Source organism: Lutjanus erythropterus, chromosome 12 (assembly GCF_056507025.1).
Source record: "Lutjanus erythropterus isolate fLutEry1 chromosome 12, fLutEry1.hap2, whole genome shotgun sequence".
NCBI classification, from domain to species: Eukaryota; Metazoa; Chordata; class Actinopteri; order Lutjaniformes; family Lutjanidae; genus Lutjanus; species Lutjanus erythropterus.
In genome coordinates, this window is record NC_139328.1 from 21,233,356 (window position 1) to 21,248,198 (window position 14,843).

Below are 14,843 nucleotides of genomic sequence, written 5' to 3' on the forward strand. Positions count from 1 at the left end.
AATAAAACAGTTTCCGTCACTGGTTTAAGTCATTTACAGGGTTAGGAAAAGTGCACAAGAGGGTCTAGTAAAGCAAGAACTTACGGATGTTATATTTTTGGACCGAAAACCTCCATGAAGAAATGTGCTCATTATTTCGCAAGAACACATTTCTGTCCAGCTAACCTTATTACCAGGAAAATCAAATGACACTCTGTTTGTGAAATGTGGATCATGGTGTGATCAATATCAAACAAATGTATAATTGTAACCATACTAGGCTGGAGACAGGCCATTTTATTTATAACGGCTCCCACAGTGAAGCCTCACAGAGATCTATCTGTGCCTTGAAAGACATAAAAAAAATCAGATCAGTCCAAAAGCCAAACTCTTCCTAATCTTTACCTCACCACAACATCATGAACACAAATAAAGTGAGACACATTTTGTCATGCGGGTTAAGAATATTTCATTACACACTGGTGTGAGCCCCAAACCACTGCTTGGGTGCCAAGTTGAACACTTGATTTAACTCTACAGACCATCTGTGCAGTTGGGTTTCTGTGTGGTCACGCCTGCTGGGTGGCCCGCCGTAGAAGCACTTAAGATACTGAATCAGCAACCATCATCACCCAGCCTGATGATCATCCTTCTGAGTCTGTGCTGCACTCCATCCCATCACCGCACACCACTTTCAAGCTTCACCGCTTTGTAGAGCCAATAAACCCACACAGTGTGGACACAGCCAGCCGTCCAGCCAAGACCGGATTAAGTTTTGGGGAAAGACGCTGACCACAGAGAAAGTGGTACCTGACTGCCAGCTCAGGCTAGTGAAGCTGCACTGCGGCTCATGTCACAACAAGTAGAAGAGTTATGTAACTTTTTATCAATAGATACCATAATATAATTGTCCACAGCATATTTTCTTACAGTACCATTTACTCAACCTTGTGATTTTTGTTACGACCCAGTTCAATGGCTTACTTGGTTGCAGAACCAACCATGAACCATGAAATGGCTAATGGAGTGCTTGCTGCTTACATGTTTCCTGTACCAACAGGCAGAGGGACTTGTCGCTGGATATTGATTGACATTGACAGTAGCACTTAAAGTGCATTATTGAGACCAACAAAGGCCAGTCTGATGACTGGGTGCACCTACAGCAACCTTCAGTAGGTGGCGTCCTTGAAGGGTTTGGTTCCTGGCATCCTGGGGAAGTCACCCAAGCTAACAACAGTTAATGGTTAGCTACTTTATCAACAAGTAAAGCTATTTTTCCATCAGAAAACTCGGAGGCTGCATTTGTTCCTGGCCGTGCTGTGTTCACTGAGAGGTTGCTTCAGTTTGGTTGCCCACTACTTTAGCAACAAGGCTGTTAAAACGATATGTCCATCGGGAAATTCTGTAATTGCAATGCACTGATTTGAACCTGAGCAGCAGGAGGGCATCAGAGGGAAAACCAAAATATATTTTCTCTATAAAATGTTATTTAGTTTTACCCACATCAGTGAATGAGTTCTGCTTTTGGATGAAATGAAGGATCAGTCAACAACTTTTTTAAATTGTTTCCCAGGTGATGATAAACTCTAAAATACCATTAAGAACACTAGAGAATGCCTAAAAATGATTTTTTTTTTTGTCATTGTTGTGACATACTGGTATATAGGTGACAATACAAATGTGATTTAAAAAAAACAAACATTGATTTTGACTTTGGACATGAGAACTTTGAAGTTAATAGTTTATTTGAAATTTCATTTTCCTACACTGGATTAGAGTGGGGTGAGAAATATCAGAATCTCATCTGGCCAAACAGCAAAACTCTCCACATGACTACGTACTTCAGGAGGTGAGGAGGTCTGTTTTTGTGTAATGTGGATGAACCAACACTCAACCACTGTGTCAAACTACTAAACACTGTTAAGTTAATCCTGCTAATATAAAAGTTGCTGAAAGTGTGTTCAGGCAGACCAAATGCTTCTGATATTTTCCTCTGCAGCAGCTGTACAGATGTGAATACACAAACACATGCCTGATGTGAAACGGTCATCTGAAACACTTGAGAGCTGAGTCAATGGAAAAACTCGACATGGCTGGTTTCTTTGCACAACATGCAGACATTTTTCAATATCGCCAAAAATATAAGTACTAAAGCATAAACAAGAAAAACACTGAGTGGTGTGCTGGTGTGCGGCCAACATAATCACAGCCAGAGCAACAAACGCAGGTCTGAGGGTTGAATATTCAGCAGCACCGTGACTCACAGCAGAACAAAGAAAAATACACATTTTTCATTCGAGCTTTCTGCTGTTTTTCAAAGAGAGGAAGCAGCGAGGTTGATGTTGGCTGTAGCTGGAGCCAAAAGACTTCCATTAAGCGTAACACTGATGCTGAACCATGTGAAGAACTTCTTCACCCTGCCTGTCTGAGACTGTTGACAGAAAATGGAGTCAGACACTTTCAATAGTTGTGTGTGTTATTCTTGTGCCGCAGCCAAAACCTGCTGTGAAAATAGAGCTTAACAAACATCCATTATGTGAAAGAAGACACCCTATCAGATGACAGTTGGTTGCAGGCGTGTCATTACCATTGGCCACCGTATCCCTTGGGGACAAGTACGACTGAGTGTGAAGAAGTTTGATGAGGTGGTTAGAACGATTTCAGTCAAAACAACTATGGCTATATATAAAATCAGTTACTGACAGAAGTTCCAGTGCAACTCCAGAACTGTTGTGTTTAAAATCAAAAATCCATACAGGCCAATCCACAACAATTACACCTGTACATCCTGTTCACAAGTACAGAACAAAATGAACAATAAAGACACAACAGAATGCAATTTATCACGAATCAAAGCAATTCACTATGACTATTCAAAAGGCATCGAGTTGTGAGACACAGAAAAGTCAAGAAAGTTCAACTGTCTTCTGCTCTTCTGATCCGTGGGACCAACAACTTGACATAATACTCGTATTACTTTCAAGAACAACAAAGTCATAGTAATAGTGTGAATTGTAGTTGCAATATAGCCAGTGATGGATGATGTCCATTTTAGTGGACAGATGATTAATCAGAATTTCCTCCAAACATTAATCAATACTTGGAAATTTGAACATCTGAGTTACTTCTTTGTTGTCACTTGATCTTAACAAATTTTATTTTCTAGCCAGCGTTACCTACTGTAGAAGGAATGGCAAAAAAAAAAAACTCAGTGTTTCTGGCCTTCCATCTGCATCTTGGTTTTGAGAAATTTGTGTGGCACTTAAATGGGATGATGCACACTATGCACTAAACCCATATATATACAAGAAAACAGCTTTTGAAAACTGTCCACTGTATTGACCACTACTGCATGAAATGGTTTCCCTTTTGAAACTGAAGCTACTAGTAGTTATCTACTCCACTCAACTACATGAAAGTATAAAAACATGGAGAAAAGCTATTTTTTTTAGGTTACCAACTATATAACTTTAACAAGCCATCCGTGCTTAAATACCCTACCCTCTACCCTTGCCTACTTGCAGCATTCAGTGCTTAGCTTACCAGCAATTATATCACACTTGATATCACAAAGACTTTAGAGACTATACAAACATTGAAAATTTAGTTTCGTAATTATGTCTTTGTGGTACTTGTCTCTGTGGTGGGGGGCTTTTACATGTCTGTGCCCAGAGGCCTGTTGTCTCATAATCATGCATGTTTATGAACACATAATTACTGTCTTCCTCAGTACACAAAGGGCACACTGGGTATACAACCGTACTATTTAGAATGCCAAAAAGAAATAGCAGAAATACTAGCCCCACTATGCCCAGTCATCTTGCAGTATGCAAATCAGCATGCTTTTCTGGCTATTCTGGCCCACAATCCTCTCTGTAGCAGACGACAGACCACAGTGCATTATTCATTAGCTCTGGTCCAAATCACATACTTTTTATTTTTATTTCAGATTTCAAGAAGCAATGTTATGACAAAGTAGCATTTTCCAATTGTATGCATGCTACATGCAACAGTACTCACTTTGTAAGGACAGCTGCAGTATATAATAAAAGTAATAAGAAAAGGTATGTGATTTGGCACAGGGGACTATTTCCTACACTGGTATCCAACATTGGAAGGAGACATAAATTATGCCTGATGAAATTGTGAACTGAATAAAATTTGTAGGGACATGGGGCTAAAGAACATTATTCTACTCTTAGACGACTTAAGCTGTAATAAAATACTGAAAAACAAAACTCTGAAATACAAAACAGTGCCACTGCACCACTCCACCGCTTTTTCTGGACATAACTGTCTTTATCAGTCTCATGTTTAGCTGATACACCAGTTGAAGACAAGCTGTTTCTCACTGAGTTTCCACTGTGTGAACACTTGCCCCCACTGACCGGTAAGATGTGCTGCAGACTTTGCTTTCTACTTATCACCGTTTGCATCTGAGTCATTATCAGCTGCATTAAGCTGAGTGTTAAACAAAGGACAGCTCTGAGCGACCTGCAGCTGACCTACGTCTGCTCCCCCACCAATGCTCTCAGCACAAATCCTCATGGCATGCTTTACGCCGGTCCCTGCTGGGATGCAGTGATTTGTGTCGTGTCTGGGATGAATTCTGGCCTGCCTGTCATTGGTCAATCCGGGATTGACCCACCATCCTTTTGACCAGTTACAGACCGATCCCGCAGACTTCGCAGGTCTGGGATAAGATCAACAAGTCAAAACAGCAGTGGTCTGTGTTATTTTATCTGTCTTCTCCTCTCCTGTTGTTAAATTTCTTCTTTGTAAGTCCTTAATGTTTTCTACCTCTCTTCTCCTCCAACTTACTCTGCACTTTATTGAAAACATGAGCGAGTAATCTTTCATTAGGACGACAGAGCACAAACTGCATGTATGCATGCCCTGGAGGGGGTTGTAAGTAACAGGCAGGCATTCTGAAAACATTCTTTTCTGGTAATAAAGTCCCTGTAAATTAAAACCACTTGCTGTTTTGCTCCCAAAAATAAGTTGGGCAAGGAATGCGACTCCTCAGCTGAAAATAAAACTGTTGACAAATGTTTCCCCCCTGAATCGGAAAAAAAAAAAAAAAGCATATTAATAAAAGCAGAAACAACAACTGATCTCCGTGGAGCACATGATAAAGAAAGCAGCTGTAAAATATAGAAATGAATAATTGTTTTTTGTGAAATCATCTCCACTTGAGGTTGTATTTTTCTCTTTTTCCATCCCCCTCTTCCCTCTCGCTCCTTGGCACGTTGCTGACGCAGCACAACCCGAGCACGGACCCTGAAGGCCCACAACGGTGACTCCCTCTCCACCTCTGTCTCAGAGTATATAGTTTTGCACTGAATAAACTTCCAGTATGGACACAGGAAGTGGCTCAGCAGCTTCTCAGGTTTGGACACACTCTCAGTGGAATAATAGACCTCTTGTGGAAAGCAGATGTCAGAATGAGTCAAGGACCTCATTCCTCTCCAGCTTATATACAAGGAGCAGGACAACATATTTCTCTGCCAGCGCGCAAGTATGTGTAGAAGGTACAGACGTATGTAAAATTAAACAACAACAGTCACTTCCAGATAGACAACCTGCAGTTGATTTGAATTGCAGAAATACTGTTTAATTCTGTCGTCATTTTCAGTAATAACTTTAATGTTTTAAGATTTACAGAATCGTTAAACACGGTAGTCTGAATAATCTGTTTCTGCTGTGCTCTGTGTTGCTTTTTTCAAATCTTTGATAAACCCAAATCTACCCAACAGTGACATCTCACCACTAACTTGGACTAACTACCATAACCACAGTTTGAACTTTAAGGTTTGGGGTCCGATACCACATAGTTAGACCAGAATCAAAGTTCCGCTTGGGAGCTCAGTGAGCCCCCTGGATCGATACAAACTGCGCCCTCGCTAACTGCTATTTTTGTGTAAACTCAAGATTTTCAACAAACTGGGTCTTCACCCTAACATTATAGTGAAAGCATAAATTGTGCATTTAAAGAAAAGATTTAACATGTTGCTGACATGAAATTGTATGTGACGCGAGGCCTTTCAACCTTTAAGTTATTGTAAACAAACACTGTGATGGGTTCTGTTATTTCTTGCTGAGCGTGAGATGAGAAGACTGATACCACTCTCATGACAGTGTGTTAAATTTGGAGCCTTCCTAAAGTCTTGTCAGGAGATGTTACAACTGTTGCTTATCAAGAAATTCTTATACCAGGGTAGCGGCTTCTCTCTGCTTCCCTTCTTTATGCTAAGCTAAGCTAATCGCCTCCTGGCTCAAGCTCCATACAGACATAAGAGTATCATTAGCCGTGTTTCCACCACAGAACTCTGCTCAAGAACTAGGAACCTTTGGAGGAACTTCTTTCCACTGTAGGGACAAGAGTCAAAATTAAGTTCCAGAAAAAATATTTCACCATCTAAAAAGTCCCAGCTGAGGGAGTAGTACTTTATAAAAGTACAGGAACTGGTACTGATCTCAAAGAAGATGAGCAAAAAATGTGTCACTTTTTCAAATATCTGCAGACAAATTTTACTGATCTTCACTGGATCCCAAACGTCCTCGTCCTCCTCACATGCTTCCATGCAGGGCACAAAGGGTCACCGAATGGTTTGATGGGTATGAAAATGATGTGAATCACATGCTGTGGCCGTCACAGTCACCAGACCTCAACCTAAATGTAACCTTTTGGGGCGATGAGTAAGACAGCCGCTTTTCACCACAAACATCAAAACACCACGCAAGGAAATTTTTTATGGATGAAAGTTTTTTTTCATCCCTGCAGTTGAGGTCAGAGACATGCAGAATCTATGCCAAGGAGTTTTACAGCTGCTGTTTTTGTGTTAATTGTCACCCATCTGTCTTGGCAGTAACATTAAGTTCTGGTTCTTATTTCTACGGATATTTTGATAGATTTCAAGCCTACAGCCAGTGATTATTTGATACTCAAAAGAGACATTTTTGCTGGAATGTTCCTTTAATCCTTGCTCCTGTACAGCTGCTCACACAGGTCAAGTAGCTGAGTAAAAAGTACAGATGTTTTGGATAAATAATGTAGTCTATAAATCTACTCTGAATCATGCATATTCTTAAAAGACTGTGTTTATTTGCAACTTTATTTTCAAGTAGAGGATTGAGTGGATTTCTTGGGTTACAAATCTCACACACATTCGGGGGTTAGGCAGTACGACGTGTGCACATGTGCAAATTGATCGTGATGACACACAACGTGGACTTCTCCTGCGCTCACACCTCCTGACATACGACTGCTGAGTGCTTAGATGACACACGCACTCTAAAACACCCGTAAAACCAGAGGGACCACTGTGACCAGTTCAACCCAAAGTGTTGAAACCCGATCTGCGTTCTGGGACAGAAGCAGGAGAAAGTCATCAGAAGACACTAATACATCACACTGAAGTTACGGTTCTTCACAGTTACGCAGTCAAAGAGGAAAAAATACAGCTGCTAAAGAAGCAAATAATAACGTCAGTGAGACACAGGAATTTAAGCATCTGGTCAGTGTAGAATATGCGTTGTGTAATAGAGAAAATAAAATAAAATAGACCCAATAAACACAAAAGCTAAAGACCAAAACTACAAAACAAGGCTGTTTCTTTTGCCACACCCTTTGGTCCTAAATGTTAAGTTTGATTCAGGTGATTTCAGGTGATTATATACCAATGAAAGCATATTTTTGCATATTACTTTATTTTCTTTTTTATTATTATCATAATTTCTACAATATTCTGCCGGAATTTCTACAAATTGTACACACCTTTTTCTTCAATAACTATTGATTCTTAAAACAAAACAAAACAGTCTTTTCAGACCCTGTTTAATGTCTCAGGCAAAAAAAAAACAAACTTGGATTTGTTTTTGCATATTTTGCTAAAATCTCTCTTGGAGGAAATGTCTGTGGCTCATGTCAGGGGCTCTCAAAGAATGTGTTAATATAACACTTTTGAATGTGCTGAACACAGCTGGGGAGTTACCAACATCTGGCCAGTGGGTATAACTTTTATTGCCTAATGAGTGGGTGAGATGATGAACCTGTCTGGAAAAGTTGGATCTGAGAACCAGATATGTTGGAGGTAATCAGCAAACTCATTTTGAGGCTGATTACTGTTTTGATTTTCGACCAAGTTATTATGTGCAGGTTGGTGCCGAATGGAGCAAAAGTACACTGACATGCTGATAAGGTTTCCACGTACGTCGAGTGGTCAGGAACACCCAGGATGCTGCGGTTTCCCTTCCCACTGAACCCCACTGCTGTTATAGCAGAAATAAAAATGAAAGCAGCAGCCAAAAATAAGTCAGTTTCTGGGAAACAAGGTGCGCCCTTTTTAACCTTGTGGATTAGTGTAGCTAGAGTACAGCCAAGCAAAATACTGTATGTAAAGAAAATATTCTTTATGCAATAATTTGACATCACTGATGTGTCATAAGGGACATGAACCAGTTAAAGGTGGTCCTGTAGGTTCACAGCTGGAAGTCAAGAAGTCACTTCATACTCACCAAACCTCTTATAACCAAAGGACTGCACCTCCTCTTCATCAGCAAACTCGTCTGGAGGGAGACAGAAATAAATGAATTGTGAATTAAAGATGTGATGAGTTACGCAGATAGTCAGTTGGACAGTAAAAACAGACAGACTGGGACATTGTTTTGCACTATTATATAACTGTCTAAGCATCTAAATAATCCAATTCTTGAACAAAAATAAGCTGAAGTCAAGGCCACTTAGAGTTTTTATGCAAATCTTTTGGCCAATTCTCATCACCAGGGCGTCAGAGACTAATGTTTTGTCACACCCCTCAGCGACTCATACAGATGCTCTTTCTAACACTTCCTTTTCATTGCATTTTCTTATTCACATTACAAAACATATGGCAATAATATTAAAGGAAAATGAAATCAAATCATTGTTGGAGTTTATACATCTTATGCTTCCTGTCAGAATCGTATATCTGTGTGTCTTGCATTTTCATTGATGTCCAGGTACATTTTAGCATGAGATGCTTCCGTGTAAACCCACTTGTGTCAGGTGATGTAGCATAAAAAACAAGAAAGTTGGATGCGTCAAACAACTCCTGTAAAAAGGTCTTTAATGGAACTCAAGCTAGTTTTTGTCTGACTGCTTTTGACAAAAATCAGGGATGAACTTTCACAATCAATTTCAAGCCTATTATTTTATTCAGCTGTTGCTTTTTCCCCTATTTTTCAAAACTCGTTTGGCCACAGCGACGATTCCTCAAGGTGTTTTTGAGATATCGTGTTCACAAGAGCAGGACAAACTGACCTACAGATGGAGGGACAGACAAACCAAAGACATTTGTCTTTCTATGTCCAAAACTGTTTGACGAGCTCTTTTTTAATACTTTTCATTGGTTAAATATTTGTAAAACCCAGAGACAGAATTAAATGGCGAGCAATAGCACTACATTTTGAAAAAAAACAAAATATAGAGATATCAGGTTTCCACCCAAAAGCGACAACCTGTGTAGCTGAGATTAGCTCAACTCTTTCTTTTTTATTTCACTTGGTGGGATTACTCCCATCTCCCATGGCCTGAAAGACCCCGAGTGTCGTCTCCTTTCAAGTAGCCCTTGTGCCTGTGGGAAAGTACTTTGCCAACTTCAAAGCTTTTTTCTGTGTCATCATCCACGGCCAGTGAAAATAAAGAAACACCACATGTCTCAAAGATCTTCAGAAAAAGAAAAACTCTTCTCAACCAAAATGCCAAAAGCAGGAAGGCATGGCCATAAAAGAGCATTAGAGATGTATAAAAGAGGCTAATTATAGTGAAAACAGGTGAAGCGGGTTGTTTGTCTCTTTCATGGTATGTTGCAAACCTCCTCCTGAGTTTAACTGGGAATGTTCATAAATTACTGTTCCTGGGGTTTAAAACTGAGAAATCACAGTGACTTCAGAGCTGACATCCTATGACAGAGAGCAGAGCAAGTAAAGGGGTGACAGGAATGATCTAAACAGTTGTAAAAAAAAATCTAAAACCACATCTTACTTGAGGAATTTGCCTTTCCCAATATCCCCAATAACCTGTTTCCTGTTTGTGTCTCCAAGCAACATGATTGTGTCCCATTACAATGGCAATGTTACCATAAGTGTCTTTTGCTTTTCAAGAGCCATTCGGGAAAAGGGTTCATCATGAAAGTGAATTTGAAAATAGACATGTGAGTCAGTGTAATTTGGATATTGGAATGAATTCTGTGTTATGGTGCCCATGATACTCAAGAAGGATTGCTCAACATCACAGGAATAGATCCCAGTGAGCACTGATTTGAGGAGTTTGCAGGACAAAAGTTGTCAAGGCATCGTGGTTGAAAACTGGGCTAAGAAAGTCTGTGATTTGGGTGAAAAGTGAAAACCTTTTAGACATCTCAAATTACATGTAACTCTTGGTTAAACTGCATTGACCATAATTCAAGATATAGTTAGCACCTGCTACACACTGAAATATAGTCATTGAAATGCTGTTGAAACAATCTAGTTATCTGGTAACTAGACATTTGAAAACTCACGCTTTCTGACCAAATGCACCCCAGGGTTAACCTGGATATCTTTTGACCTGCAACTAGAAGGACAGACAGACAGACAGACCTCCACCAATGCCAAAATTTTTATGGTTTCTTCCCTGAACTGTGATACACCCCTCTACCAGGTTTCATGGAAATTGGGCCTGCAGTTTTTTTTTCATGGAGGTATTAAACCTTGTAAAATGTTAGTGTTTGTCCTTGTGGTGGCCATTTGTCCATAATTAAAATCAAACAAGCTGGACAGCAGACGGCCACTGCTGCACCACAGAAATAAACTGTATCAAGGCAAAGGAAATCCATTGTTTGTACATTTTACAAACAATTCTTACAACTAGATAATCTTGTTGGTTTTTCTAGAGTCTTTAGCCCCTCTCATGACCTTAATCAGTGACTGAGATAATTCTGTCCTTTAGTGACAGTTTCAGAAAAAACAAATAGGCTTAAATCTTTCATAGCAATCAAGCGAACAAAGGAACCAAATTAGCCATGGCCATAAGTTCTATACATTGAATTAGTCATATTTTATTTAAATGTAACAATGCCTATGGCTGCGTTTCCACTACAAGAAAACTCTCCCCAGGGGATAGGGACCTTTGGAGGACTCAGTAGGCCATTTTCCACCAAACTAGCTCTGGTTCTTGAACTAGTTCTGTTCAAGACTATTGGAACCTTGTTGCTATCTAGCAAACCAGCCTGCATTTCTACCAGCTTTGAGTGGAACCACTGCAATCAAGGATGTCCTCAACAGAGGGCGGTGCACAAAGCACAATGATCTGTAGAATATAACGTCCACTCTAGTTCCAAAGGAAAACCTGCTAGTTTTTGGTTCCAGCTAGGAACCAACTTTTCAGGTTCTGGGCCAATTTAAGTTTGGTGGAAATGCTCTGAATGGTGCTTGAGCCAGAACAAGGCTGGCTCCATGCTGGTGGAAAAGGCTTAAGTGTGTTTCCACTTCTGGGACCACAATCTAAATTAAGTTCCAGGGACATTAGCGCCTGAAAGTTCCTGCAGGAACGTTGCGGGTTAGGCATACAGCACAGAACATTTCTGATTAGTCGAGTGCTTACTATTTTTAAAAATCTGCAGCCGCAAACCAGTTCGTTTTTTTTGTTCACGGTGCTTTGACGCATCAACACAGAGTTACAGAACAAAAAATACGACAGATGGATTGACAACAAAGTCCTGGCCTTATTGATGTATAATAGCAGGTGAAAATGACGTAAATGACGTGTAAAAACTGTTGTCACTTTTTCATATATTAGCAGACTAATTTAACCAAACATTCATCACAGGTCATTAGACTGCAGTAAAAACAGAGTCAACAATGGAATGAAGGAAACTTTTAGTTCCTTGGAAAGTCCTGGGACTAAAAGTTCTTGTCATTTTGAGTGGAAAATAGAGCTATATATTGGCAAGAATATGGCAATAACTGTCATAGTATGAAAAACACGCCACCATAAAATTAAAGAGGCTTATTTTTTATGCAATCTGAATAGTGAAGATAGATAACAACACTCCTATTTTAGAGGTAGGGTGTTTGAACACAACACAAAATGAACCATTACCACAAAAGTTTGCATGTATCATTATATCACAATACAGTGATGTCGAGAATCGATACAGTATCACAAAACTTAACATTGCGATACTCAACAATATCAATATCTTACACCGAAAATGGCCAATATGTGTCATCCCTGTCAAATAAATGTAAATGTTAAAAAGAGTCGTGGCTCTTGTGGCCTCTCTAGCTCTGGTAAAAAACAATTCCAGGTGCATGCTGGTCCTACAGTATACCCGCCTACCTACACTAATATAAACCTGGTGTCTATATTATCACCTAATTCTTGTAAAACTAAACATATGGCTGGGCATTATATTAATATTATATCAATACTGTGATATTAGACGAGACATCATCTTTTGGATATCAGATATCATGATATGGCATAAGTGTTGTCTTTTCCTAGCTTTAAAGGGTGTATTACAGTAAATTAATTTAATTAATCTTAACTTCCCAGACTGTTTCATTATTTGCCTTTACCCACTTAGTCATTATATATACATTATGATTCTTTTTTTTTTAGCCCATTGTAGTAATATTTTGCAAAAGCACCAATAGTCATCCATACAAAATTGTAGCAATACTGAGGCATTTGGTAAAAAAAATATTCTGATATTTGATTTTGTCCTCATCTACCAGCCCTAATTTATATACTGTTGGGTAATTTAATCTACAATGATGTATTATATTCTGTAAGATCATCATATCTTTGCACTATATGAGAATGTAGAGAAAATGTGCATTTCAAGGTCCTACATAGCAGCGTAGCCTAAAAATATCAATATGTTATTTATAACCCGTATGAGCTAGCGCTAACTAAACAAAAGACTAGAAACAGAAAACACTAAAAATAATAAAGAATAAATCAAATGCATAAAACAAACAATGGCTCCCACCACAGTCCAACAAAAAGCAAACACATCACTGTGTTCATTTTGAGTCCCACTGCCTCTCAGCAATTACAGCAGCAACATGCCAGTCACACTCAGATTTACTGTGAGAGCAGAAAAGAGCTGTTTATAGTCATACCCACAATGCATGGAGCTCTTTGTTAAGTGTTCTGAGATGAACCACAAGGTGGCAGGAGGAGTCATGTAGTGTTTACACAGTCAGTGTAACAAGAGACCAGCCTGTTGACCTATGGAGTGCCATTGTAAGTGGGTGTGAATGACATGCACTATGTTAATTTAGGAACATCCAAAACATCAGCTCACCGCATGTGGGCAAACTTTGCATAAACCTTTATTTAAAATGATGAGTTGGTACCCACTGACCACCGTGACACATGCACTTTTTAGTCTGTCATATTCACCGTAATGTGTTGAAAAGCAGTAGAGTTATGTCACAGTAAAGCTGTTCATGCACAGTAGTTAAGCCTGACTCAGTATTTCCCTCCTCCTGAACTTCTGATGTCTTTAAGCCAAAACACACACACACACACACACACACACACACACACACACACACACACACACACACAAAGTCTCCAAGTGCAACATAAAAATGAAAATAAGTCAGGTTAACAACAAAATAAATGGATATTTTATTACCACTGCAAACTGAGTACAAGTTCTCCCTTAGTGCAGCCATAATCCTGTTGTTTTGTCTCTGTTGTGAACACTTCTGTTAGTGTAGGTTAGTGTTTGATGTGCAGCAGCGACCAGATGCAAAGATCCCAAACAGAGTCCGTTAATTGAAGCCAGATGTCAGACGGGTTGTAGCCCACGCATTCCTCACGTCTCAGAGAGGGAAGAAGCCAAAAAAAAAAAAAAGTGACAAAGAAGGAAAAAGCGAGAGGACTGGTGTACGAGCAGACAATAGATCTAATGGTCATGCAGTGTGCAACTCAGGTATTTTCTGTTTCTCTGCATAATCTTGAGCCTACCTTTCATTGTGGCTTACAGGACTGAACCGTAGTGAAGCTGTTGTCTGAAGTTACATCCACAGCATCGCAGTGGCATTTGCCCCAAAGCTCCCTCTGAGCGCACGTAAGGCACCTCTGATCTGCGAGTATCCCAATATCCACTTTTTCCCCCCCTTTGGTGTTGTAAAAAATAAGTCACAGCTCCATCCGCCTCTCTTCTTCACTCTGGGGACTTTCTCCTACAGCGCAGGTAACTTCAGTGCTGCACATCAGCTGCAGCAAAAAGTTGTTGCATGTAGAAGTTGCAGGAGAAAAAGAAAAAAACTTTGCTTTTATTGATGTGATAGTCGGGAGCGATGCGGAGGTGAGTGTGTGTCCTGGTCCTGCTCAGCTCTCCGGCGGTACCGCATAAGAAACCGGAGAAACTCAAAGTGCAGCAACCCAAACGTGAGAGGAAGTAGTGCGCCTGCAGGGCTGCTGGAGAAACCACGTGTTCCCACATCTGTGCGCACCGTCTGCACGCGCGCGCGCCCGTGTGTGTGTGTGTGTGTGTGTGTGTGTGTGTGTGTGTGTGTGTGTGTGTGTGTGTGTGTGTGTGTTAGAGAGAGAGTTATATTACGCTGAATAAGCACCAGTAACATTGAACTTGTATAGTTTTATATGACTAACTAAGAACAGGTTGCAGCAGCTTGTGCAACATGTGGGATTGTAGATGTCAATATAAACGCACTCATATGTTGTGTTTTCTTATGTATTATTTATGACAAAATATTCCCGTTACAACAACATACTGCAGAATTTCCTTTCACTAAAATCAAAGCCACTGTCACTGTAAGATTATTTTGCACTGTTGTGATTATATCCATTTGAATACTGAAAA

General features: G+C 39.9%; 1 protein-coding gene across 1 annotated transcript in view; it reads right to left on the bottom strand.

Annotated features, from left to right (window-relative positions):
• Positions 1 to 14,375, bottom strand: part of colec12 (collectin sub-family member 12) — a 40,855-nt gene extending 26,480 nt beyond the window's left edge. Inside the window, exons 1-2 of the mRNA XM_084733243.1 lie at positions 13,985 to 14,375; positions 8,497 to 8,547 (exon numbers count right to left, since the gene is read on the bottom strand). Of these exons, the coding sequence (XP_084589369.1) occupies positions 8,497 to 8,547; positions 13,985 to 13,991 (58 nt within the window). The 5' untranslated portion in view covers positions 13,992 to 14,375. The remainder of the gene's footprint in view (positions 1 to 8,496; positions 8,548 to 13,984) is intronic.
• Between the last annotated feature and the right edge of the window lie 468 nt (positions 14,376 to 14,843).